The following is a 26816-nucleotide window of genomic DNA, read 5'->3' on the forward strand; positions in this document are numbered from 1 at the left end:
AACAAAATAGCTCATGTTTTGCTAAAATGACTGCTGGCATCGAACAGCACATATTTAACATCACAGCATTTTTATTGCCTCGGATTACAAGGATTAAATAAAGTGAAATGTTTCACCATTATTTATTAATGTTAACATTCCTGTTCTCCTCCTGTCCACTTTGATTTCGACATAATAATAATAATAATAATAAATCTGGACCTAGCAACTACAACACTCTCCCAGCATGCAACACTGGGAGAGTACAACAAATGTGAGAGAGAAAAGGAGTAAAAAGTACGATGAAAAAAAAAACTGCGTCTCTTTGCTTGGCTCCGTGTCTTTCACTGTGGCCCCTTTGGAGGCTTGCTCCTAATTAAACTCCTTCTTCATGATGCTCCCTCATGACTCGACTCGCAGGGCCTGTGTGAAGCTGGCGCAGCATAGACAAGGTGTCCTACATACTTGAGCCACCCGTCTCTTCAGCTTTGCACCCTCAGCTAAGCTGGCCTAGACTGGGCTGGTCTGAGAGGAGGCAAAGGACCGCATTGAGAAAAATTGCGAGCTACCATAAGGAGCGATCGTCAAGGAAATGGGAGTTTTCTAATGTTTTAATTGCTGAAGAGAAAAATCCGCCTTACATTCGTTACATAGTTTGAGGAGTGGGTGATAACTTCGTGTAGCTCTTGAGGAAAACGGTGGAGGGTATTTGGGTGTGAATTCTGGGAGGCCACAGGGGGTCTGCTAGGGACAGCTGACGCCTGCCCAGAGCTCCCGCCATACCAGGATCCGTCTGCTCGGCATTCTGCCACCCTGCTCACCCTCTCTATCCCTCTATTCGTCTTTCTGCCCCCATCTTTCTGTCTCAGTCTGGTGCTCAGTCTGTCTCCGGCTCACTCCCCCTGTCCTATTCCCCTCATTTTCAGCGCTACCGCGACGTCTCAGCAGAAGCTGAATCAAAATACTGTTGGCTTGTTGGGTACATCTTTATTTCTGATTGATTCTGGCTAGTTGTTGGGTTGTGTTTGGAAAGAGCTTCGTCGCTGACCATTCCCCTCTGCAGTTATCTTGGCAGCGGCTGAAGGGTACGACACATTCAATATTGTGTTTATGGCTATTGGCGACAGCCAGGCCAGTGAATGTTTCTCAGTGTCTTCAACCCAATGACAGAAAGCATCAGGGCAAAATCTATCTACAAAAAAAACGTCATTTTTTTTTTCTTTTATTTCTGTCAACGCTGCGTGATCTTCAGTAAACACACACTATTATGAGTACAATCAACGCAGAAGACAATATAGCAGCAGGGGTTTCCCACCAGAAATGGACCAGTTTATGGTTTTGCAGCCTATTTCAGCTGTGGGTGGAAAACAAGTCCATGACAGACAGGCCTCATATTAAAGCATCAATAACTGTGTCACTTTCGGTTAATCGTTATTGCAGCTACACTATTATGAGATGCCATTGGAATTAACACTTTGTGTGGCAGAGTCTCAGCACTTATTTGCTCTGTGATTTCCAACACAACGACTGAAGACGCGAATGTATGTGAATTGTACGGATCTTCTGTCACACCGCGTGAGACTTTGTAAAGGCAGGGTGTGGCCACTACGCAGACGCTTCTGCTGTAACTGATTTAATGCCGTTGAACCACGCTGACATTTTAAGAGGGCTTCCGGATAATCTTTCTCAGTTTATTTGATTCGCGCAGTATACAGAAATCAGAGGAGAACATTTTTATTTGAAACAGGTTTTTTTTTTTTTTTTTTTTTTTACTCCAACTTTGAACAATAAGATTTAGATCGTGGTGATTTGGGGGAGAGCTGTTAAAAGTTTGGAAAACCACAGGGATCATGTTTGTTTTTACCAACTGACAAACTTAATTTTGTCAGCGCACACTGGTAAGGGCCGATGTGGTTTAGCGTCAGAAAGTGTGAGGCGTGATAGAGGGTAAAAGCGCCTTCCCATCACAAATAAGACGGAGGAGGTCATGAAGTGGGCATTAGGACCTCCCAGCACCCCCTCACAATAAGCACAATGAGGGTGGCCTTGCTGGCAACAGAGAAGGGGTAATAGTACGTTAGTGATGTGCTCTCATTCTCTTTATTTCTATTTTCTTTTTTTGTGTGTCTCATTCTGTCTTGCTCTCATTTTTTGTCTTACTCCCTCCCTCTCCCTCAGTCTCTCTCTCTGCCTTTCTTTCTCTCTGCTTTTCAGAGTGGAGGGAACATCAGAGGGATCAGGCTGGCTTAGTTTATTGGAAGCAGATGGCAGACCAAAGGCAAGAGGGCCACAGTTTCATGAAGCGTGGTTTGAACATGCCAGGACCATGTCGAGGGGCATGCCCATGGATGACGGCTACACGGCGTGTGTATGTGTGTGAATGATTTTTTTTTTTGGGAGGGGGGGTGGATGGTTGATTTTGTAGGTTACCAATCTGAGGAACGGGGGCCTTAATCACAGTATGTCCCTGCCTCTTTTTTTTTTTTTTTTTTCAGTCATCATCTGTGCATCCCTACGCGCTGGTTCAGGCAACTATCGCATCAATGACTTTTCAGTGATTTGGTGGCTTTGAAGCCCCTTACTCCTGGTGCCCCGCTGCACTATAATCAGGAATCAGAGGCCGGCGTCTGGGATCCATCATCCATGGGCAAAGTGGTGGCGTGTTCAGTAATAACGCCGGCTAACTGTGTGATTGCTAACTGCCTGGGGACCGTTAGATTGACTAAACATTAAAAACTGGAGTGAAAAGTACAGCAAAAACAGAAGAAGGAAAAAAAAAAAGTGTTGCGGTAAGTGAGAGCGACACTAAGCGAGACGGAGAGAAAGGGTACTGTGCGCAACAAGGTTCCCCCACATTTCTCCAAACCGTGCCATTGTGGTGGTGCACGTGCTAAAATAACTATTACGAAGAGCCCGCTGCAGACGAGAGCCCACTCGCAGACACACGATCTTAGCTAGCCAGTACACAGCAGAATACCAGATGGTGCAGTGTTTCCCATATGGAAGAGACACACACTAAGCACATGTCAGAATCCAACACTGTTTGCTACAGCAGCATCCCAGCCCCGGGAACAAAGTGGTCATTCAGACTTGTCACTACACTGTATAATTAGCCAGATAGACATTATGAGACACAATGCCAGCTCAGTGAAACTGGATAAAGAGGGCACTTATGTCTGCACCCTTAACCTACCCATCTTTCATCCTATCTACACTCCAGCATGTATAACGCGTCTCTATTCAAATGAGAGGGATGAGAATGCGCCTATACAACGGGCCGTTTTTCTGATGCAACATAAAAATTAATTCGTCAGGCTAAATTGTGTGTGTCTGCCACACATAAGTTAGCTTTACGTGCTTTATGCTCTGTAATATCATATGACACATTTATGTCATACGCATTACCACTCCGTATCTGCCCAGTCATTTCAGTAAGGCTTCAATTTACATACTTTAAGTTAACATCAGAGAGTTATAGTGCAGCCTCGGGCGAATGACTCCACTTCTGTTAGGGTGAAACTTCCAAGTCCCCCCTCTAGCCCCTCTCTGTTCCTTCGTCTCAAATTCCCCTCACCACCACCGCTAATCGTCACTTAGCGTCTTTTGTCTCCCTGTCTCTTATCGCGTCGTGCCACAGCAGGAAAACGGAGCCTGAGGGAGGCCTTGAGTAACAATGACCAGCCGGCTGACCTCTATACTGTGACCTTGAGTTTCCACACCCTGCCCAAAGCAGCAATCATGGCGGGAGGGGTGGGGCCGTGGGGTGGGGGGGGACTCGAGGCAGGGCAGGGAATGCCATCTATAAAAATAGATCTTCATTATTCTGAATTTTCCACAAATAGTTTCAAAGAACAAGGCATCATTTCATCTTAATGGCTGGCGTGAATTGTTTTGGGCTGTGTAGTGGAAAAGCCTTGCCTTTTGGCAGCGTGGCCTCAGAAGTGGCCTGCCTTTTTCACTGCTCCTCACCACAGGGACCACATATTGGCACATTTCAAACAGTCTATTTTTAAAACCTCCTTTTGTTGTTGTGTGAGTACCTCAGACTTCCGCTTCAGTATTGACCTTAAAAAACACCTCTGACAAAGAGCCAAGTGGTATGGTTTCTTGTCTGAGGTTCTGCTTTTCTGGTCAGCGGGAATCTGAATTGGATTTAAATGCTGAGCTCGTACTATATATATATATATATATATATATATATATATATATATATATATACATGTTAAACTCTTTCAAAATGTGGGAAAGGGCCTATAGTCTATAAAATAGGAACTTAGTAAACTAGTTCTCTTCATGTCTGATGCTGGCGCCACAGACGCAAGCGTTCTCTGGGTTTGTCACTTGTGTCCTAAACAGACGTGCTGATTAAAAGGCACTTAATTCAACTGAAACAGATGATATTTTCTCTTTAATAAGAGAAAAAGACAAGAACGCTCTGTTTGGTGAAGCCGGGGCGGGAAATCAACAAGAGGATTGGATAACAGACTTCTTTATTCAAGGGACCGAATGTTTATAGGCACCTCGGGGTCTCGCACCAATGTCTTATGCATGTGGTCGCCGAGGGCAACTCTTCTTGGTCGATCTTCAGACTCAAAGAGCGAGAGCGAGACTCAATGAATACCCCGAGACTGACACTTTGCTTACTCACTCCTCTGTTTCAAAAACAACCCCCACCCACCCTCCACGAAACACAAGGAGGTGGAGGGGGGGGAATGAAAGAGAGCGAGAAAGAGAGAGAGCAATCCCAGTCCTATTCTTCAATCCTTTCCCAGCAAGAACAACCAGCCAGGCAACTATATTTAGCCTCACTGAGCACTATTCTTAGAACACTACCACTTTTAGAGGTATTCATTAGAGAAGGAGCATATCAAATAAAATTGTGGTTGTTTTGGGAGGGGGTGCTTTATGTGGCAAGTTCAATACATGTTGCCAGTTAAGCAGATGTGTGGTAACTGGAAGTGCATGTAAAGGAAAATTAACCTCTAACCGACCAACTATTTACAGAAACGCTTGTGAATAAATACACAAATAAATAAATAGATTTTAACGTAGTAAGCACTGTGTAACAAGTTATTGTTCAATTACACGTTTCCGCTCTTCGGCATCAATTCACCCACACACTCAACCCCCGGCTAACCGGCATCCTTTCTCGAGGATGCGCCCTAGCATGTGCGGGGCTTGACATCCCAGCCTTTTGTTTTAACAAATCGCCGTACTGTTAGCTTGCCAGTGTCACAAGGTTAATTTACTTAGTCAGTCAAAGCAGCTTCAGACCTTAATCCTCAGCTCACCAGGAAAAACAAGCCATGTTGTCAATCGCTTCATCACTCGTAAACACTGGGGCTCTGTGAACGCCGCAGCGGCTCCACCCCGCCCTCACCCCCGCCGTGCGCACCCTATTCTAAAACCACAAAACGACTCCAAATACAAAATTACCGCGGGCAACTGAAGCACAGAAGATATGATATGACTCCCTTATTTCTCTTGGACGCTGACACATGTAAATGTAATAGAGGATAAATGACATTCAAGTCAAACTAATTATACAGTCTTCGGGAGCCATGAGAAGAAGCCATTCAGCGCGCTGATCAACACCGAAAAACTCCTCAAGGCTAATGTTCTCCATGCTGTTTAGAAACCAAATAAGCACACAGAATAGCACACATGCTGGAAAATATTTTCACAAGAGCGAGGCAGAACATGAGCACACTGGCACTTCAGAGGGGGAGATCACATGTTCTGTTGACTTGCAAGAATATTATAAGAAAGTAGAAAAGGGGCATTTAAATGATATAAAGAAGGGAATTTTTGAGGCGAGTGACAGTGAAATCAGCTAAATTAGTCTCTGTAGTGTTTGTGGAAAATCAGGTTTTAAAGCCAAGCGAAACATTGCACAAAGGCATGCGGCAGCGAGAGCTGCCATGGATACGCTATCTCCCAGACATACCCACCCGACGTACTTTCTCTTTATGTTTCTTCATTTACACCCCTGCGCCGCCTACCCCTCCCTCACACTCTCCCTCCCTCCCTCCCTCCAGTGGACTGTCACTGGGCTGAAATCACACCTGTGCTTCTCACACATCTCGGCACACGGGTGAAACATACGCAGGGTGAAACATGGTGAGGGAGCTTTGCTGAATCTCATTAGCCAAGCAGGTAGTCATTAACAGAATGACCTTTGGAAATAATTACCAGCCTTCCTCCCTCCATCTCTCTTTCCCTCCCTCCTTCTCTTCTCACACTCATCCATCCCTCTGTCCCTCCCGTCCCCCTCTCGTTCAATACGTCCCTCTATAGGTGAGGGAGGGAGAGGTGGGAGGAATAAAAAAGAAAGAAGAAGTGGCAGGAAATGAGTCGAGGATCGGTGGGATGTCAGGTCCCGGCTGCTGCTGCCGCTGCTGCTGCTGTTTAAGATTACGGGATGATCTGAACTTTGAGATTAGGTTAATCTGCTGGAAATGGGATTGGCCAAGGACTCTCCTCTGGCAGGTAGGCAGGCAGGCAGGTCACTTCGGTACCAAGGGCCATGTGCCGTTCCATGTGACGCTTGAGCCAATGGCAACGGAGCGTGAGGTTCTGGCGGAGGTCACCGCAATGCCGTTAGCTCCGCAGGGTTCGGGGCAAACGTTTCCCGTGCGTGGACATATACACTTGAGAGAGCTCAAATGCAAAAGCTTAACGCACTAATAGGTGCGTGCACGTAAGCACAATGCATTATATGGTGTGTGTTCACGCAGTTCACTCAAATGTTCCCTCCGCATGGGTTCACTCCAGGCAATGAGGGTATATATCTCCTTACAGCCCCACACTCACTAACCCTTTAGCGTTTCACAAACCTGCATTCTTTGTTTCGGCAGTGGGGAAAACAAGCACATTGTGGAACAGGGATTTGGCAAAGCCCAAGTGTGTTGTTGGATTTGGGGCCGTTCAATCACAGCGAGCGCCAGCCAACGCCGCTTAGGTTTGGGCTAGATCTGTAATCATCGGGAGGGGAAAAGAAAGGCCTCTTTCATGTGCTATTGCAATTAACAACCCCCATACTGGAATAATAAATCACCAATAACGGCTCAAAGCGATTGTTCTTAAGCAGGAAGAATACGAGAGGAAAAGGGAGAGATGGATCTATTCTCTTGTCATTTCCCAACACAGCTTACCATTTCTCCACTAATGCCGTTCACATGTCCAGGAAACCGGCCTGGCAGACAGTGAGTATAGGAAATCTATCTGCATGTTTGACTGTTTTATCTGGAGCCAAGCTCAGAGTGTGCAGTGGACCTGCCAGGACGACACATTTGGACCCTGCATGGACGTCCAGTGATGGAGGATCTGCCTCTGTGTTTGCTTTTATCAAGCTAAGAGAGCCTAGATGAGATTAGATGTCTCTTTGAACACTTAACATTAATCACATGGACCTGTACTTGTGCATTTAATAGCGGATAGACACTGCGCCTGAAAGATTAAATTAAAGCATTATAAACATAAAAAAAACATGTACTCGGTTTTTCAAGTTGTCACTATGTTCATGGGCCTGTGGTTGTGATGCATTGTGAATCTAAGGATAATAATGATTAACAGTGCTCCTTTTGTTTCACCACCTCAGAGGAGGGTTTGATTCGGTTTAGTTTGGCTCCTGCTTTCACATGTATTTGTAGAAGTGTCGTTCCCAGATGAGATGGTTTTAAAGTGAGTCATCCGGACCTTCTTTACCTTTACCACTCTTGTCTTTCTCGCCCTCTCGCTTTCTAACCCCACATTTCTATATTTCTCGCGCATACACTCACTGACCCACAGACTACGGAGTCAAGATAATATCAAAACCGAGAGATTCTGTCTGTTCAATGGAAAACTGGATGTAAAAGTGAAAGCCGGGGAAGGAGTGCGAGAGAGGTAGAGAGAAAAGCCCTCCAGCCTCTTGTAAACATGCTGTTGCTAGAGAGGCTGTGCAACGCTCTCAGTGCCACTCTCTCAACAACGCTAATTATCAACCAAAGACATGCTAATTACATAGAGCTTTATTGCTAATGTAGCAGGCCTCTATGCCAGCCGCCCACACTTTGAGCTCCGCTCCCCTACCTCTGTCTCTCCTCCCACTACACCTTCAGACACAGCAGCAATAAAGGGAGAGAGATGCATGCATTTCAGTATGCTGGTATAGACATGAGCTTTCTTAAAAAAAAAAAAAAAGTAAGTGTAAATAAGATTTGACACAATTTAGATGTAATGTTTAAGATTTTTTTGTCCCCCCATGGACGAACCTACATTTCACCGTTTGCTCGGCCCTCTCAACAGGAAGTCCGCTTTGCTCCTGCCTCTTCCCAAACTCAACCACCCACCCACGTTCCTGCACCTGTGACGTCGCTTAACAGCAGCACGCAAGGCTTGCGGGGAAAGATCCAACCCCCCCCCCTCACACACCCGCCTCCCACCCATGCAAAACGTGCTACTGTCAGCCCTGTGGCCAATCCCTTTAGCACGCCACAGCTGAGGCTGAAGGCCCCTTCAGATCGATTTCTCCTGCTGTGAGTCGCTCGGAGAGTGCAGAGCCCGAGTCCTCCAGGGATCACATTGTAGGTAGTGCTCCACAGCACTCTCCCCCCACTAGGCTCTTTAGCATCTTCCCCTGACACGGCTGTTTACACGTTAGCCATCCTCTGCTCTCTAATGGAGACACAGCTAAAAAGAGAGCTTCAAAGCAGGGAGCTCTCGTCACAAGCGCTTGCAGGAACATGTGACAACTCTTTTTATGGGTTCAGCTGAGGCAGGGTAATGCACTCACTATACAGTAAATGAGGAACTACGGGAATAGCGAGCATAGAGGATAGTTGTTCACGCTGGTTTGATTGTGATTTGTTTTGTATGATATGCGGTCATAAATAAGCCTTGGCCACATTAATAATTTGAAAGAGGAATACGGCACTTTGTGCAAAAAAGTGCATACAATGTTATGATTCTTACTATACAATAATGCACCGAGTACATTCAAGGTTACTCATGTGTTGAGTGTTGTATCACTAAATGTATGAACTACGTCGACACATTATATATCCGACTGCATCAAATGGAAATGGCAGTGGAGTAAAAGCAATAATGGCTATAGCAAACCACTTAAGTTTGCGATATGATGCAATAGACTCACTGTTTATTACCTCAAGACATGATAGAAAGAAAGATGGGAATATCTTTTAAGCCAAACACATTTCTTATTGGAATGCAAAACGTTTGCAGTCAAGTGCAGGGTGCTCGTTGTGTAGCAGGTAAATGTTTTCGCCCATGAGCTGGCAACAAGTCAAGAAACACCTGTATGAAAAGATAGAAAATATTTCCCATGCTGTTTGATGCAGGCAGTGTTACCATGGCCTTCATTCATTGCATTTCATTGATCACCATGTTTTTTCTTTGGTATATTTGTTTGCTGAGCCCATTTTATGGTGTTGTGCACGAATTAACACAGGGTCGACCAAACAAATAAATGGTATGCTGCAGTCAGGTGTTGAATTACAAACTGAGCGTGCATGAATCATTAAAACATGAGCGCTAAGCCTCTAACATCATTTATGTCTCATGATGCAAAAAGCCCAAGACTAACTTAAAATATTTTTTTTAAAAACTAGGATTTCAAACAGCTGTTTCATTTGTGGGTGAAATGGGGCCATTGGTGGAGCCTGAATCGTGAAAGACACACAACATTCTACTACTGAATGACAAACATATATTAAATTACGGGGTTAAATGCAATGCCTGGAAGGACTCCATAAAGAATATTGAATATAGAGCCTGTGACATTTGAAAATCATTGAGTATTATGTTGGGGGCCTGACACAGCTAAGTGTGAAAGCATGGCATGAGTGTAAATGAGAGAGAGGGGAAAGGGGAGAAAGGGATAAACTCCACATGAATGCTTTCATGTCTGTGTGTGTGGCCCACCAGGTCTGTCAGAGCTCCAGTGTGAACGTTGCATAACAGTTTCACGTTGAGAGCTTAAGGATCCAGGAGGGCGCTGGCGTCATTTCCGGCTTTATCTACCTGCCTGCTGGCTGGGTTGACAGTGCTGTTTAACATCGCCTTGAGCCACTCTAACGACGTGTGTCCAAAGCAAGTCAGATCAACATCCTCCTCTAAGGGACACATCAGTGGTGACAAGACACCAAGGGCAGGGGATTGTGATTACACCCCACAGGCGACAGCCTGAAAGGCCTAGATCAATGATAGGCTACCGCTTTTATGTCGCTAAGTACAAACAACAGAAGGGGACAATTTAAATAAATGTCTTTTCTTGAAATTAATGACATGTTGTGAGTCTTAAAATACATTTTCTAAATGTGATCTGTGTTGGTACTGAACCATTGGGGAGGACTGACAAACTATGGGAGCAATTATTTCTTACACTATGCTAGGTGTGAAGACTAAAAGAGAGAAGTAAGGGTTGCTGAATGAGTCACAAATGCTGTAACCATCTGTCTGGTTGTGCGTTTGCATGAGCGTGCGCGTCTGGCCATGAGTGTGTGCTACTGTGCATCTGTGCGCGTGTGCCGTCTGTGTTTTCGTGCAACTTACCTCCACGATATCAGAGTTGGTCCTGCTCTCATGGGGCTCATTGTACTCGGTGTATTTAAGCAGGACCTTGTCCATATCTGTGCTGGCGTACTGGAACAGCTTGTTGGTGCTGTTGAAGATGATCAGGGCAATCTCACAGTCACACAGCACGCTCAGCTCGTATGCCTTCTTCATCAGGCCGAACTTTCGCTTTGTAAATGTCACCTGGGTAATAAAGAAAAAAAAAGAAAAGATGGCACATGAGGAACGGCGCTGTAGGGCTCACATATACATTAAAACACATATTCCAGAGGCACTCTTGAAATCAAATCAACTTGCGCCATGTTACTTGTGGCTGTAATTTAATTATAACAGCAACAAAAAAAATCCCCCACCCTAGACCACGTTCAGCTGAAATGATGGAATAAATAGAAATCTGATGTCATAGCTTTTCCTCTTTAAAATGATAAGTTCTCGGCTTTAAAAGAAAGCAAACTCTGCTGATGGTTCAACACCCCCTAACTGTAAAAGTCCGTCCACTATACCAGGAAAAGGGAAAAAAAAGAAGCTGGGCTCACATTTAAGGAACTGAAAATACTCTGTCTCAGTCAGATAACGGTAAAGATGATCAGTTATTGCTTGTACATCAAAGAGCACGGAGGCTCAGAGTGGAACACATGTCAAGTTAAATCGTACTCACTGTCTCACTCCTGGTTTTGCATAAAAAAATACATTATATGTTTTATCTAAAAAAAAAAAAAAACGACTGAGATAGACTTCGCCGAGTAACATTGCAACACACATTGTTCAGTTGCATTGCCCAATTAACCTCCTCTCAAAGTGAGTAACAGGCCATTGAAGTTGTGCGAGTACTAAGATATTGACAATGTGCTAAACTTAAGCCACAAGAATTCTCTCATCTTTCTGTCTCTCTCTCTCTTTGTAGGTGCCAGAGTGCGTTTGTGCGTGCATGTGCGCGAGGCCCAGGGCCGGCACCTCCAGGAACGCGGACATACCACAAGTGCCCACATTGTCAAAATAGAGCAGCTTCTATTCCTCTATTGTTTGGATCAAAACTAGAGCAGTGAAAGTGAGTTAATTCCAGCGAGCTGCACCTGGTTTTGTTTCCAAGCCATGTGTGCGAGCTCTTAAGTTGTGTGAGGGGAAAAAAAAAAAAAAATAGAAAATGTGCCACTGCCAACTTCCCTCTCCGAGCGATTGTGCGTGTTTTTATTGAAATTTCTTTTATTTTCTTCAGCGACTGCGCGCGTGTTATTTACATTGGAAATCTGTATTGACAAAGCTTTTACAGGGAGAAAATACTGCCAGAACTGTGCCCAGCTGGTAGCTAATGATCTCAGTTTGTTGATTAACTGCATGTTTGCCTATTCTCTTCTGACACTTAAGTGGGCCAAAAAAAAAAAAAAAAAAGCGCCGTAATTGTAGAAGGAATACATGCTTTTGTACACAATAATAAACACCATAGCTGTAGCGATAAAGGCGCTCTCAAAGAAAGCCTTCAAAGAACAGATATCTGTGTGTGGTAACGCATGAATAGATTTTTGGCATTCCGCTATCACATATTGCCCTTCACATTTTCTCTTTACAACTGAAAGAGGAGATAGGGTTGAATAGATATTGATAGATAGTTTTGGGTTTCCTGAAATCATATCTCCCAGGATGCACCAGGGAAACTGAATATCAAACAATACCTCTCCTCCCTCGCGTCTTTCTTTCCATCTCCCCCTCTACTAAGAGTGGGTAAAACCTTGCATGAACTGCCATATCCTGGACCCCCCCTACCCCCCACCCCAACCCCCCTCCCTAAAAATAATAATAAAAGTTTTCCAGTGATGTCACCACATCATGCCGAACTATCTGTCAGACGACAGAGGCGGTAACCAGAGACACGGACAGCGTTATGACTGCAGTGACAAACCGGTGTGTATGCAATGTCAGGCTCTGTACCTCGGCACAAACACTCATCTGATTCACCGACGCCATAAGGAGAAAACACTCCCCTGGGCTCTAAATACCATGCTGACATTTACACAGTCACACTGCAATGTGAAAAAAAAAAACAAAAAAAAAAAACAAGGCTCATTCTTACAGTGTAAGATCAAAAGGCATCTTGTGACAATAAGATTAATTGTCATATTCAACCCACACTGAGCCGCGTCGTCCTCGGCTGAAACGTGAGCGCCCTGAAGGGGTCCGTCAGCCTTACAGCGGCGGGGCTACAGTACAAATTGTGCACGAGCGGGTAAATAAGACGACAGGACTGTGGAACATAAGGTCAAAGCGCACTATTCAGGAACAGGACATGTAAAGTGTTGTCTTCCCCTGGTGTTTTGATGCAAGGGGCACAAGGGGCAGATGCAGGACGGAGCTAGCTGCCGGCCCAGCTCCGTTATCAAGCGCTCATTGGGTCTCTGTCTCTGTGATGTTTCCGAAGGTGGCACGCACGGCGGGCTGGGTGTGACCCTCAGAAGTCTCTCAGAGCCGCCATGGTGTGACACTCGCAAACATCAGCACAACACAACTGCACGCACAGACAAACAGCGGTGCGACGAGCTGTTCGGAAGACATTCACTCTCTCGGTTTCATTTTGACATTCGTGTAGAAGAGCTAAATCTAATCAAAGCCGTCTTGTGCCTCACACTTTAAATGAGGAACGGCATTTCCCACATATTATAATTCACACGTAGACTGACTTTAACAACACCACAGGAAGAATATGAGTGTGATTATGAAAAGCCTTAACTGACCAAACAATAACACCTACATAAATATCACACCACACCCCCGTATCTCCACCTGACACGTACAACCTGCTACCTCCAAAGCACATATATTCCCAACACATACATCCATAAATACACAGCCATACAGTATCTGCTGTACATTGCTTTCTTGAGCAAGTGCGCGCACATTTCAAAAAGACAGTTGGCTTGAATGCCGCCTCGATGGTAAATACCGGTGCAAACATCACGTGGGATGTGCTAATCTCAACGGCATCTCCGCTGGGCAATTTGCTTTACATTAGACGCCGCTGCATCGAGCCAACTCTCTTGCACCTTCGCGGCCTCACATGATGCAATCATGTGACCTTTTTAGCCCATCGAAATCCAAGCTAATGATTTCACCACTGGCCTTTCCTGTCTGAGCTCGAAACAGCCCCACACAGCAGCTGTAAACCAGTTTTCAAGGAGCTACTGTTCTGCCCGAGTGGCTAAAAACAGACGGTCTGGATGACGCACCTGACCAGTAACATTTACTGATATTTTATAATGGTAAAACACTGAATTCGCCATTAATAAAATGCCATGTTTATGGACTAATAAACTTACTTTTTAAGCAGCATTTTCTTTGCGCATACATAATTAGAATTGCATTAAGGTACTGGTTTTTGAATATTGATTTATTTTTCCTGAATGAGCCCTATGTCTTTGTTGTTAACCCAAAAAACTTATTGCAAACCACCCATATGTCAGTGTGGGTGTAATCTTTGTTTCTGTGGTCAGTGGGTGCTGTTAGACACACCACTATGTTAAAAACTGAGAGCATGACATTACAGCACTGTGCACACTGGTAAAATGGACCAGCTTGAGTGTGTGAGTGTGAACCCAACTGTGTCTTTTCACAGTATATTGGTAACAAGGGTGTGAAAGTACACACACGCACAAACACACAGGAAAAAAAAAAAAAAAAAAAAAAATTGAGACCGTTTTTAGCCATCTGTGAGCTGAAGACTTACACTAACGGGGTATAATGGGACACATGACTTTCAAAGTGCTACCGTGGGCTTCTAAGACTGTGTACGTGCGTTCACGTGGAATGGACGGAGGCACAAATGCTGAGCGTTAACCCATGTTCGTCAGGAGAGCTCTCCAATCTCAGCGATGCTTGTTGCGAATGCATTTGGGTTTTCCATCAACAGTGGAAAATTATTTCACCCCAATCACAACAACAGCTTAACCTTCTAAGCGATTACTCAATTATAAGGAAGCTCTTGGCAACAATGAGAGTTGGACCACAATTATGCTTCAAAATTTGGGAGACTTGAAGGGGACGAAAACATTCTCGTCCTCCTATGACCACACATAGGGTTGTACGTATGCATGTGTGCATGTTGCATGTATCTGGAATGGAACGCACAACTAGACACTATAGACTCATAGCAATACACGACTTATTTGTTCACCCCTATCCTCCTCCACAACTGAATCCCATGAGAGATTTAGACGCATGCAACCCTGTAAACATTTAACCAAGGCACCGTCCCCTTTCCATTGCTTTCTACTTTGTACATCTGCATCTCTTTTCTTTCTTTCTGCATGCTGTCTATGTAATTATATGTATACTTTCACCCCAAACTAAACCAACTGAACTAAAAAAAATGAATCATACATAATAAAAAAAAAAGGGAATTATTTTCTGCTCTGTACAATTGACCTGTCACATTTCCTTTTGGCGAACGAGGAGAAAAACACCCAGGATCAACAGACGGACACAGAGAAAGGAGGGATAGAGGCTGATTCTCTGCCACATGGGCAAGAGAAAGACGGGAGGGAAGAGGAGGGGAAAAAAGAGGGGGCGGACGCACAGGAAGCACATTTGTATGCATTTCCTCTCATAACAGGAAGAGGCCAGTGGCTTCCCCTTCACAATGGCTTCGCTTCTGCTTCCCACCTCCTGCCTGCTTCCCTGGGGGAGGAGGAGGTGAAGGAAGAGGAGGAGTGGAGAGACAGGCACCAAAAAAACTGCTGGTTAGCAAACTAAACATGGCCATGCGGAGACACACACACACACACAGCCGCACACACAGATGTCAGTCACCTATGGAGCAGCACGATTTGTCTTGAGACAAACACTTATCCCATTGTCAGGAGCCAAGCAGGAAGACATGGGCTTACGCAAAAGGAATAAGAGGAGCGCAAGACCTTGGCCTGAACTCTGCCTCACAGCCAAAGAAGCTGTTAAGAGTGGCATTACGACAAAAGAGGCTTTGTCCCACCTCTAATATATGCTATGCTCTTCTCCCTCCTCAAAAACCCTCTTATCATCCCTTTCCAGGGTGCATTCATCTCGCAGAACAGGAGGCAGCAGCCTCCAAACATTTCTTCATTCTGTGTCCAATTTAGTTAAAAAACTAACCAGTAAAACCGTCAGGTGTCTTAATTGTGCCATTTTTAGTTATACGCGTCTTAAAATGCATGACAGTTCTGATTGTTCTTTATACCAGAGCCGGCAATTACATTTCAGTAGAGCGCTCGTGTGCGTGTTCCTGTTTAAGGTGAAAGCCGCCACTGCACAAGGCTATACGGACTGACCAAAAAAAAAAAAAAAAGAGAGAGAGAGAGAAAAAAAAAAGTCAATGTTTCGTTCCATTCCAAGTTAGTGGTCAACATGTTAAAAATAACTTTGTTGTCATTCATTTAAAGTGGAAACTTTTGGTCTGACACTAAGGCTGAAGCTGCGTACGCAGGGCACATTATTTTCACTTTTTGCACTGAAAAAAAAATTAAATAAAAACTAAAAAAAATCTCAAGAAGAACCACTTGGTTTGAATTGATTTTTACACAAACTGTATGGAAAAAAAAAATCATTATTTGTGGAGAAAAAATCAGAGAACATTTAAACGATTACTCAGGCCTCCAGACCAGACGAGCAAACCCAGTTTTATTATTGGACTTTTCCACCTTTTTGATAAAATTTCAAAACCATTTCACCTGATAAATGAACACCCCCGTGGAATTAGTCCGCCTGGGTAAGTGAAAGAAAATAGCAAAAGCCAGGCAAACCATTAAGACTTTATAATGAGGGGAAAACCATAAGTGACGTACAATGAAGCACGGGAAACGAAACAAAAAAAAAAAGGATAAGTTGAGAAACGAAGAAAAAAAATGCAGCAGCGAGAGAGGTGAGAGCTTAGCGAGCCCTTTTCAGGTGAGGTCTCGCAGCGTCGAACATACGACAGAGTGCCACTCGCTGTGGTAAAAGAAGGAGATGGTAGAAGGTGGGAAACAGGGAATTAGAGGAGGGGTGCAGGGGTGAGGAGCTACCCTGTGGGCCTCATTATTTTCCTGCTGTTAATTTCACTCACACATTTTCTCACCCCGGTGCTGTTGATTGGAGGGAAGAATGCTTTGTCGTAGAAACAAAAAGACCCCTTATTTCAGCTGCAGCTCGTATGGCGAGGAAAGAGAGACGGCGTGTGCAAGGACGCACAAAAACATTTATGTTTTTCTCTTCTCCCGGGCCAAGTATGCGTTGGTGTGGCTGGTGTTTGTGGGAGTAGTTAGATCCTGTTGGTTTACTTCCTGTCACTGATGACCTGATCCATGTTTAACCTTTAGCCCTGGGTCCCTTCCCCCTTGGAAACCACATGTCCCACACAAAGACACACACACAGACAAAGATTCACACAAACAAGTCCTCCTAAATTAAGCCCTCTGAGCGTACTGGCTGGAGAGGTAACACTAATTAGAGCCAATTGCAGTAAATTAGTCGATCCCCAAGACGGACTCCAGTGAGATGGATGTGTTTTAGATGTGAACACAAGCAGGCATTTGTCTGCGCTACATAAACAAAGGCACTAAACGCGCCATCTAAGTACGCGCCTGAGCGTATTATCTGCTATAGTTTAAGTCTATGACAGTACGTGTCGTCACACACGTGCGCCTGTGCGTGTGTGTGTGCGCCGACCTATCTGTGTGCGTGTGGATCAAGAGAGTCTGCTCTCTGTGCACAGCCCATGAGTTTATGGCACAGGGGGCCCTTTCATGTGCCCGAGGCTGGGAGAGGGTCTGAGTGGTCGGGAGGCTTGGAGCCAGGGCTCACACACTGCTGCCCACTGTCCAGAGCTCCGGGCAGCCAGTCAACGCCAGGGAGGCCTGGCCTTTCTGCCACTGCTCTGGGGAAGTGTTTCGGGGCCTGGGGGTGGCAGCCCAAAGTGGCCGCCCAGAGAGAGCCAGGCCCCGTGCCCAATACACTGCTGCTACTGCACAGAGGGCAGGAGTGAGGAGGCAGGACGGCCTCGTAGGTGGCAAGGTAGTGCTGACAGCCCCATAGAGTGGTGCCACTCAAAAACGGCATTATGAAGTGTGCGAGAAGTGGGAAATGTTAAAATAGATTCCATTTTCTATTTTGGACTGAAAAGGGAACGTTTTTGTTGTTCAATACAACCGTGCCAAGCTGTAATTACGCCACGTAACATCAGTATAAAATCATATTAAGTCCACAGGAGAGCTTCATGAGCACTTTTTTTTTTTACATTAAAGTATGTAAAGAATGTGGGGTTGAAATCAACACTATACGCAGTCATCTGGTGTTTATTTGGCTTGGGTTTTGGGACATTTCCTCAAAAAGGAAGTGAAAATATGTAAAACCAAAGCTTCCGTTTTTTTTTTTTTTCCTTTAAAGAAGAAAATTTAAGTTTCTGTGTCTGTCCCTGTCTTGTGATATCCACCCCCTCATAACGTGGTGATGTCACTTATTTATGCTGTCAGTTGAATGACACCGTATGCCATTTGCTCTCCGTGTGGCATGTGGTTCTGTTCACATGACTAGATGACATCATGTCAGGAGAAACTGTTGTTTGCGGCAAAACAACAACTAAACGAGTGATCTATCATTTTAAAGATCAAAACAACTAAATCCATTGATGCATTGATTTCCCTTTCCGTGAACCTTTTTCTCTCCTCTTTCTTCTCTGTCTTGCCTCCTCCTCCTCCTCCTCCTCCTCCTCCTCTCCTTGTAAGTAAAGCCCGGATATCTCAGGCATCGATTCCCCTCAGGTGTCCTTCCTGTCTCCCTTTTTCCCCTCCTTATTCTCAGGAGTCGGAGAGCCTGGTGCAACTTGCAGGCCCAGTCTAAGGTGGGATGAGAGACGAGGGCTGAGATAACAGTAAGGGGGAAGCGTCGGTGCTGCTGCAACACGATAGTTTGAGTTCTCATCTAAAACTCTGTGACCTCCTCCTTGCTCTTGCTCTGTTCCTTTGTCCCTGCCTGACTTTTACTAACAAATACATGAATCTGAATATGACCACAGATTGTTGATTGCTTTCTTATGTGCTATTTATACCGCTATTCGTGTACGTGCTGTATTTGTATATGTGCGGTGTTTGGCACTTTAAATTGACCCTGTTTTCTAAGGTGAGCGCGCAGTAAAATTATGATTACGGGAGTGGCTTCTGTCATGTGCGCCCACTTTCGCACTCCGGTCTCAGAATCTTCTTATTACTTACAATCACACTCAAGATCGCTCATGACAAGGGTCAAAAATTTGCTTCAATTACCCCCTCCAGCATGGCCCAATCAATTCATTGAGCTTTTTAATGTCACTCTCAACTGGCCGCAAATGACTGTTTGATGAAGTGCGCTGTCAGCTGGTTCTGGAGAACTATTGGGGATGTCACACGATAAAAGACGTCTCAAAAGCAACGTAACGAGCCTCGCGTTCGGAACCGCGTGCACTGGTGTTACGCGTTTGACCCCGTGATCCAGAGGCCACGATAGCGCCGTATGGATCCAATTGGGCTGCCAGGAAGCTGACAAAGTGTCAGTGGTCAGCTGTGCCACAGGAAGTGATCGATTGTCGGCCTCAAGGGCAGTAAGGGAGCTCTGTCTCTATCTATTTCCTGCCACAGACGGTAGTAGTGTCCGTTTGAATCATGCTGTCCACACTTTATTATGAGTCTGTACCAAGTGACGCCAGCAAAAGTGTCTTGCAGGCGTTTCATTGTTGTTAGATCTGATTTAATTCAGAATACTTAATTGGAGGAAAGTTACAGCAGTTGCTGATTTAGTCCCAAGAAAAGTATTTTTTCGGTGTTTGTTTCTCAGTGTGTCAATCCAGACCATCTCATCTCTGTTTGGTTGTTTGTTTTCATTTCCCCCCCCACCCTGCCCCTCTAGTGCTACCACCCTCTGCCCAGTAATATTCCACTGGCAGAGTGCTAAACTGGGTGGCGCGGTGTGAGGGCCTGGGTGTGTCAGGCCGCTCGGCGACACGCAGAATGGATTTTTAAAATTACGGATATTTTCATGCAAATCCATTTTAGGAAATACGCTCCTCGTGTAAGCTGGTTTGTTAGACTGAAGAGAAACAAACATGCTATTTTTAAGCGAGTGGAATTCTTCCACCCAGAGCAATAACTGTGCCTTCCCTGCATGCACTTCTCTGTCCCCCCCGGTTCACATATTGCCCACACTCCCAGAAGACCTTCATTGTTGAGGGCTATGTGGGGTGCAGGGTGTTCCTCCTTCCTCCCTCCTCCACCCCCTTCTCTCCCCCATCCTCATACTCATCCATCCACCCATCCCCCAGGGACTTACCTGTCTGTTGCGTTCATCCATAATCCGCGTGATCTGAATCTTTTTCCTCCCCATCGTCCCCGTCGCTTTCTTTCTCTCCTCTTTCTAAAGAACTTTAAGCTTTCTTCCCTCTCCTCTTTCTTCTTCTCTCTTCTCTTTCGTGTCACTCTTCTGCTCTTCTTTTATCTGTCTCTTTTTTCTGCTTTCTATTTGTTCCAATCAACTCAAAGATTCCAGCATCTGTACCTGCAAGACAGAAAGGAGGGGTTGGGGAGGGAGTGAGCATTAAATGAAATGAAATATGGCAAAATACTGAGAGGGAAAAAAATAATAAAAGTGGCATCATGGCAGCCACAAGGGAGGGTGAAGAAAGACAAAGAATCTGTCAACAACGTTGTGAGAACTGCTGTGTTTTTCACTGTCGATATCATGCAAATCAGTTTTTGCGTTTTTTTTTTTTTTTTTTTTTTACCCAGGCACCGACTATGAGAGGAGACAGCGCTGTCAGGATCTCGCCTCGTTCACAGAGAGTTTGACAGTGTTTTGGAAGTGCCGCTAACTTAAACGCTCTAATCACCAACACTGTAACATTACCTCCAGACTGAGAAATACATTTTGTTTCTTCCCATGAAACTGCACTGTATTGACAGTGGAGCTGCCAGCCACAACTTTCCCCCCCCACACTCTATCTGTAGCTCATCTCTAAAATGGCAGATGCGAGCTGCAGGATAGAATACAGATGTAAAAGTCGGCTCGGTCTTGCCATGATCTGGCAGTGCAAAGACAAAACAAAAAAAAAGCGCCAGGAGTGATCTTTTGAAACATAGCAAAGGGATGTTTCTTAAAGATAAAAATCAAACAAAATTCCAGGACCAACTTAATCCAGCTGGAGACGTAGCACGTCAGTGGGATCCTCTGAGCGGTAGTGAATAAATGTGCTTGTGTGCGCAATGTTGTGTGTGTGTGTGTGTGTGTGTGTGTACCTGTGTTCCAGGGGTGGAGGCCAGCAGCTGATGTGCTGGACTGCATGTACGGAGATGAAAGCTGCAGCCAAAAAGTTGCATGAGTGAGTATGACTGTGTGTCCGTACGTGTGTGCATATGTGTGCGCGTGTCTGTGTGTGTGTGTGTGCGTGTGTGTGTGTGTGTGCGCGCATGTGTGTTGCTCTTGTGTGAGCCCGGCTATGCCAGAGCTCCAGTGCATCTCTCCAGAGTGCTAAAGTAGGCCAACCCAATCTATCTCAGGGAGGAGCAGAAGAACTGTTGTTGTGTTTTCTTTTGACAGTAGAGGTGATAACGTCCCTCGTTATGCAAATGAGCATCCCATTATTTAAGCTCAGTGCAATGCAGGGGAGCTGTCAGCGCCGTCACATAAAAAAAAAAATCCTCCATCTACCCTGCCTTTTTTTTCTCTACTTTCCCCTTCTTCTCTCTTCTCTCCTTTCTGAACCAGATTTCCGGCACCTGGCAGCACACACATCAGACATTGATGTGGAAGACGACACCACTTCACCAAAAGACATGTCAGTCTCAGTCTCTCTCTCTATCACTCTCTCTCTCTCTCTTTTCTCAAAAAAAACCCTTGCTCTTTTCCCTCACTCTCTCATATTCTCTCCTTTGCACACTACCGCACACATACCTGCACATTGTAATGCACTTCCCTTCCCCTTTTTTTTTCATCTTCCCCTAACCTGAATCCATGTATTTATTGAGTAACACGTGTGAAGAAGCGCAAGAAAGATCAGAATCCCGGAGTTGTGCCCAGAGCCTCGCTGTTCACTTGACCTTTTTGAGTTGTGTGTGAGTGGGACATTGATAATGCAAGCCAGTAATAGAGACATCCAAGCGTGCTGTTGCTCTTAGTGACAGACCAAGGCCTGTAGCAGAAGCACATGATGGTAGGTCTTTCTGCACAAAATGCAGCATTTATATTACAGTAGTGTTTAGTTTAATTTGGTTAACACTAACACAGTACAATGGTGTGGGCCTTCACATTCAAATTTGGTAAATATTATTATTTTTTAAGACACAACATTGACTCTTATGTATTTTCTAAGACTGTCTGCCAAAAACTTCCCTCACACAAAACCAAACACAAAGCGGGACAATGCAGTCTTAACAATGATGAAATGCATGACAAAAAAAAAAAAAAAAAAACTTCCTGAGATGATGGTTTGGAATACACCCACTTATGGACGGACTGAGATATGAACATAAATGCATCATTTGGCAGTTAGGACAACAGCCGAACAGCGCCATCATAATAATAACAAGATCTAAAATAACTCTGTGGCAGCTCTGAAGAGGCTATCCAAAACATTTTAGCATTGCTCTGCACAAACACACCCATCCATAGACAGAAAAACAAAGAGCTGCCCTCTGGAAGAAAACAAAAAAGGATGTTGTCAGACAAACTAGGATTACAAGCCCAGCACTAAGGCGCTTGGCACAAGACAGCCAGACAAGGATATCAATCAAGCCGGCGTACCTCAATCACAGGCTGACAGCGCCATCCCCTCCCAGTCTTTGTAGTCGACACTACCCGGCCCGGGCATCGCTCCAAACAAGGAGGCGTTACCTCCATGATCCCTGCCTCCTGGCCTCCACCTCCTCCTCGTTCCTCCCACAGCCCGCTGAGCTGAGCTGAACGTCTCAATGTCAACACCCGCTGGGGCAACACCTTAGGCCTTACGTAACATTAACACTAAGATTAAGCCTGTGTCCTGAACATTTAATCCCCGCTTTTGGCTCCCAGCACCAGCCAACACTCCCCGAGGTGAGGTTCTGCTGCCGCTTAGCCCCGTGTTGGTGCCTCCCCACCCGAGCCAGCCTCGTTCCCCATCGTTTTTAATTCCTGCTTCCACTACCTCCTCCTACACAACAGCACAAGTTGCCTTCCCTCAATCCCCCCTTTGCCGCCGTCACCCCTCCCCCCCCCACTTTTCCTCACACCCGCCCCCGTCCCATATGAGTGCCAGGCAGCTCCTGGATAAGAACTGAATGCCCACCTCCTCATCGGGCTCCCTTCCCTCGCCTTCCCTTGTGGTGCATAGAGCATCAGTTAACTTAGCAGATTACCACTGAATCACTAAATCCAATTTAGCCTCATGACGCCAAGACGGTGAATAGGAGGGAAATGCACGGGCATTGCTTAGCGAATGCGGTCAAGTGGGGCGTCACAGCAGCGCTCAGCAGGAATGTTTTGCAGGACACCGGCACTGACACCTGACCTTGGGAGGGCAAATGAGGTGAGAACGTAACGGGGAGGGGAAATGCAGACACACAGAGAGGGACAGAAGAAAGAACTAACAAGCTTGTACACATTAAGCCAATTTACTAATCCCAAAGTAGGGAAGGGGGGGAAACACAGAATGAAAAATGAAGAATACACAAAAGAGAGCTACTCTGTGGACTTCGACTAATGGTTATGCTTGTATTCGCATTAGCCTGTTAACTGGAAGGAGGCCAGGGTGGGAAATTGCTCAGGTCAGAGAGCACACTGGCACCAAGCAGACAGAAGGACCACGGTTGCTCCTCTGCTTGTTTTATATCTTTGAGCTTCGAGCTTGGAGAGGTGACAATGAAAGAGAACGGGAGTGGTGAGAGGAAAACAGAGAAACGGAGTGGAGACGGGGAGTGAAGCATAAAGAGGGATCTTTTGAACAGGCACCAGGCCTCTCCAGGGGGAGGGGAAGAGCTGTACCCACGACCCTCCCATCTGTTAAGCAGACGGATGGAGAGAGAGAGAGAGATATGAAGGTTGGGGGAGGATGGGAGAGATGGAGAGGGAGCAGCGATTCAGCACATAGATCTAATGAGCATTTTCTCTGTGTCTCAGAAGTGTAGCTGAGAGGACAATGAGAACATATACACTCAGTGCACCACAAGGCTTGATTCTAGGTCGCCTCTCTCCCAAGTGTTTAGTCACTAAAAACTAATATACAGCACATGGCGCTTTTTCACATTCTAATAGACGTCTGTAGGGTGCTTGTTAATGTGGTTTTGTTATTGAGGACATACACTGAAGAAGACTCCCCTGAATCAAGGGGGCCGCCGAAAAAAGGAAGTTTACTTTACCTCGCGCTCAGGACTAATTCATCACTTTGAGAGACAGCTGCAGGGACGTGACAGCAAACGAAAAAGAATCGTGCGTGAACCCTAGTTCCAAGAACAAAAGTTGTGCATCGCAGAGATTATTTCTGCATTCAGAGAACTGCGAAGGAAAATGTTAAAAACGAAACCAACACGCGCACTGTAAATGCACTGCGTGCCCAATTCTGCTGATGCGGATTTTCTCGAATCCTAATTCTACACGTTATAGCAAATTGGGGAAGGTGATTTATCATGACAGCATTGGCGATGTTTTTCCAAGAAACCCCACCTCGGCAGCACAGCCTCGGCACATGGTACATCTGCAGCACATTTGGTAATAGCATGTGTCCTGTAAAAAAAAAAAAGAAATAATAAAAAAATATATATATGAGGATAGGCCTACTGGCATTTATATATTGTATATAAATGCCAGTATCCCCTATCCTCCTAGGAAATGTGGTTGTGAGGATTTGAAATAACATATTACACTGCTGTAAGTAAACCTTTTAGGAGGTGTATGGTACATTAAATAAACTCTCTCTCTTTTTAAATAAACTCCCATTTCCTTGAAGAGGAGGACGGGAAAAAAAGTGCTTTAATATATTTTTTCAAATACAATCTGAACGTCAGTACACTCGCTGCTCCGTTTTTACTACAGCATTTCTGTCATCTAGACGACTGTTTTTTTTGTTTTTTTTTCCTACGAATTTTTTGGCGGTTTCGTCTTTGTGTCTTCACCGTAGCTGTGTGCGCGTCTGGATGCATAAATGTGTTTATGTTTTGTGTTTTTCATTTTGATTTGGAAATAGTGGCTCGCAGCACTTTATCTCCTGTAAGGGTGGATGGAGATATAAGCGGCAGAAATGAGAGGAGGGGAAGGATCAAGCAAAGGAGCGAGTTGATGGCCAGGCAGGATGGGAACAGAAAAATGTGTATCAGGTCTCATTGTGCCTCTAATGTCATTACAGGCAGTGACTCTTCTATGTGGCATGCCGCACTCCCCATCTGTCAGAGCGAGATAGGCAGGGTGACGAATGGCTATCACTGCTAGTTCCCTCAACCCCCACCGCCTCCACCCCCCCACTCCACTGTCTGTATCTTTTTTTTTTTGAGTGCTGGGGGAGAAGAGTGACCTAAACCTGGGCGGTAGCCCACACGTAGGTGGGCCTCTATGGCTCTGAATCTCAGTAGATATTAGGGCTAATTTAACATGTTAGCAGCTAAAGAGATTAGCAACATGTACATCTGGGGATTAGAGTGATAGTGGAGGATCATCTTATAATGTGTTCATTCCTTTTTTCCCAGAGAGCATTCGAGCTAAACTTGAATTTGAGAGGCTCCAATGTGTGTGTGTGTCTGTGTGTGTGTCTGTGTGTGTGTATGCGTGTTGGAGGATATGTCTTCACCTGTCTCTCTCTATTAGATCATGCTTTAGTTGGATCATTAGTGAGACAGAGATGGTTTCACATGTATTCTATTTTCAATCTCTATGTGCCTTAGAACGGAGACACCTGTCTATTGATGAGGAGGAAAGTGAGCCAATAGCCTGTGGTTGGCACAAGTTTTATGCACTCTGCCAAGCACTCATAAGTGTGATTGACGTTAAGGAACAAAGTATATTGTTATAAGTAGCAGCTGAGGCGCTACACACGATGAGCTCTCAATTCCTCACCAGCTCTTTTCTCGATTTCTCGGCTTAAAGCTCACTTCAACTTTTAAATTTAATTGTTTTTTTCATACTAATGGGAGTCTGTCAGCTCTGTCCACCCTCTTATCCTTCGGCAAAGCACCTCTGTCTCATGGTCTTGGTGGACGGAGAGACAGGAAACGCACACAATTTAGGGGAAGGATGTGACATGAGCAGACACAGACAATCAAAGGTGCTAAAGGTGTTTCCTTCCCTAAATCACTCTGTTCACAGAGCATGAATTGGGAATCAAATACAAATGCACGTCGCCTCTTTTATCTCCAGTGGCAGATAATGAAGACAAGTAAACAGAGGCAATATGTTTTTCGGGTCTGTGAAGCCATATTCTCAGATTTCCATGTAATGTAAGAGACATGGAAAAAAAACCATTAACTTTGTATGGCATATGTAATAATAATATAATCCTGTGAAGGCCTGCAATTGCTCTTTAGTACTGAACATGAATAATTACGACAGAAAATATGACGTCTACTTTTCATATAAAATCTGAAGTTATAGAAAACTTTCATTTACTGCCTGTATAGATGCAAGGTATTATTTTGTCATAAATTCAAACGGTCGAGCAGCTCACTGTTTACTGCACTTAATTGTTCAACACTTGAGTACCCTATATTTAGACACTGAATTATGCATGGAGAGTTTTCCCTACAGCTTTGTAGTATCAGGTAAACATAGCGCGCGGGTAGAAAAGGAGCGGAAGGTCTGCTCTCCGTTTGGGCAGCTGTGTGCCTCAGTCAGCACCAGGAAACCCAGACCTTGGGCCATCAGAGCGGCACTGGAGACAGGTAGCCATCCGTCAGAGCCAGTGTGGAGACAGGTGAGAGCCATCTTTCCATAACCCTATGCTGACTTCCCCAAGGACAAAATGACTTGACACAATGCGTCAACCCCCCCCCCCTTTGAAAGGAGGCCAAATGCTGTAAAGCTGCAGCTGCTAGGCCAAAGGCAGATGAGCAAGAGGCCACGCGTGAAAGCAAGGCAGAGCTGTGCAAAAGAGGGATAGGGAGAAAGCGGCTGCGGTTAAAAAGGCATTCCCTGTCAATTGTCAGCAGCTTTTTTGTTGTGACAGTGGCTTATAGCCATGAGTGATAAACAAATAAACTTAGAGGACCGCAACTCACCACACATATACCCTTGTGCCAAGCTGGAAAAAAAATGGTATCAGAAAAAAAAAAGGAGAAGAAGAG

At 45.1% G+C, this 26816-nt stretch overlaps 1 protein-coding gene across 29 annotated transcripts in view; it reads right to left on the reverse strand.

Annotated features, from left to right (window-relative positions):
• Positions 1-26816, reverse strand: part of mef2cb (myocyte enhancer factor 2cb) — a 65199-nt gene that overhangs the window by 15015 nt on the left and 23368 nt on the right. For all 29 annotated transcript variants that reach the window (XM_047591363.1, XM_047591378.1, XM_047591365.1 and 26 more), the window contains 2 exons: positions 19852-20076; positions 10534-10737 (listed from right to left, as the gene is read on the reverse strand). In XM_047591363.1, coding sequence (XP_047447319.1) covers positions 10534-10737; positions 19852-19905 — 258 coding nt within the window. In that variant the 5' untranslated portion in view covers positions 19906-20076. The remainder of the gene's footprint in view (positions 1-10533; positions 10738-19851; positions 20077-26816) is intronic.

Source organism: Mugil cephalus, chromosome 8 (genome assembly GCF_022458985.1).
Source record: "Mugil cephalus isolate CIBA_MC_2020 chromosome 8, CIBA_Mcephalus_1.1, whole genome shotgun sequence".
NCBI classification, from domain to species: domain Eukaryota; kingdom Metazoa; phylum Chordata; class Actinopteri; order Mugiliformes; family Mugilidae; genus Mugil; species Mugil cephalus.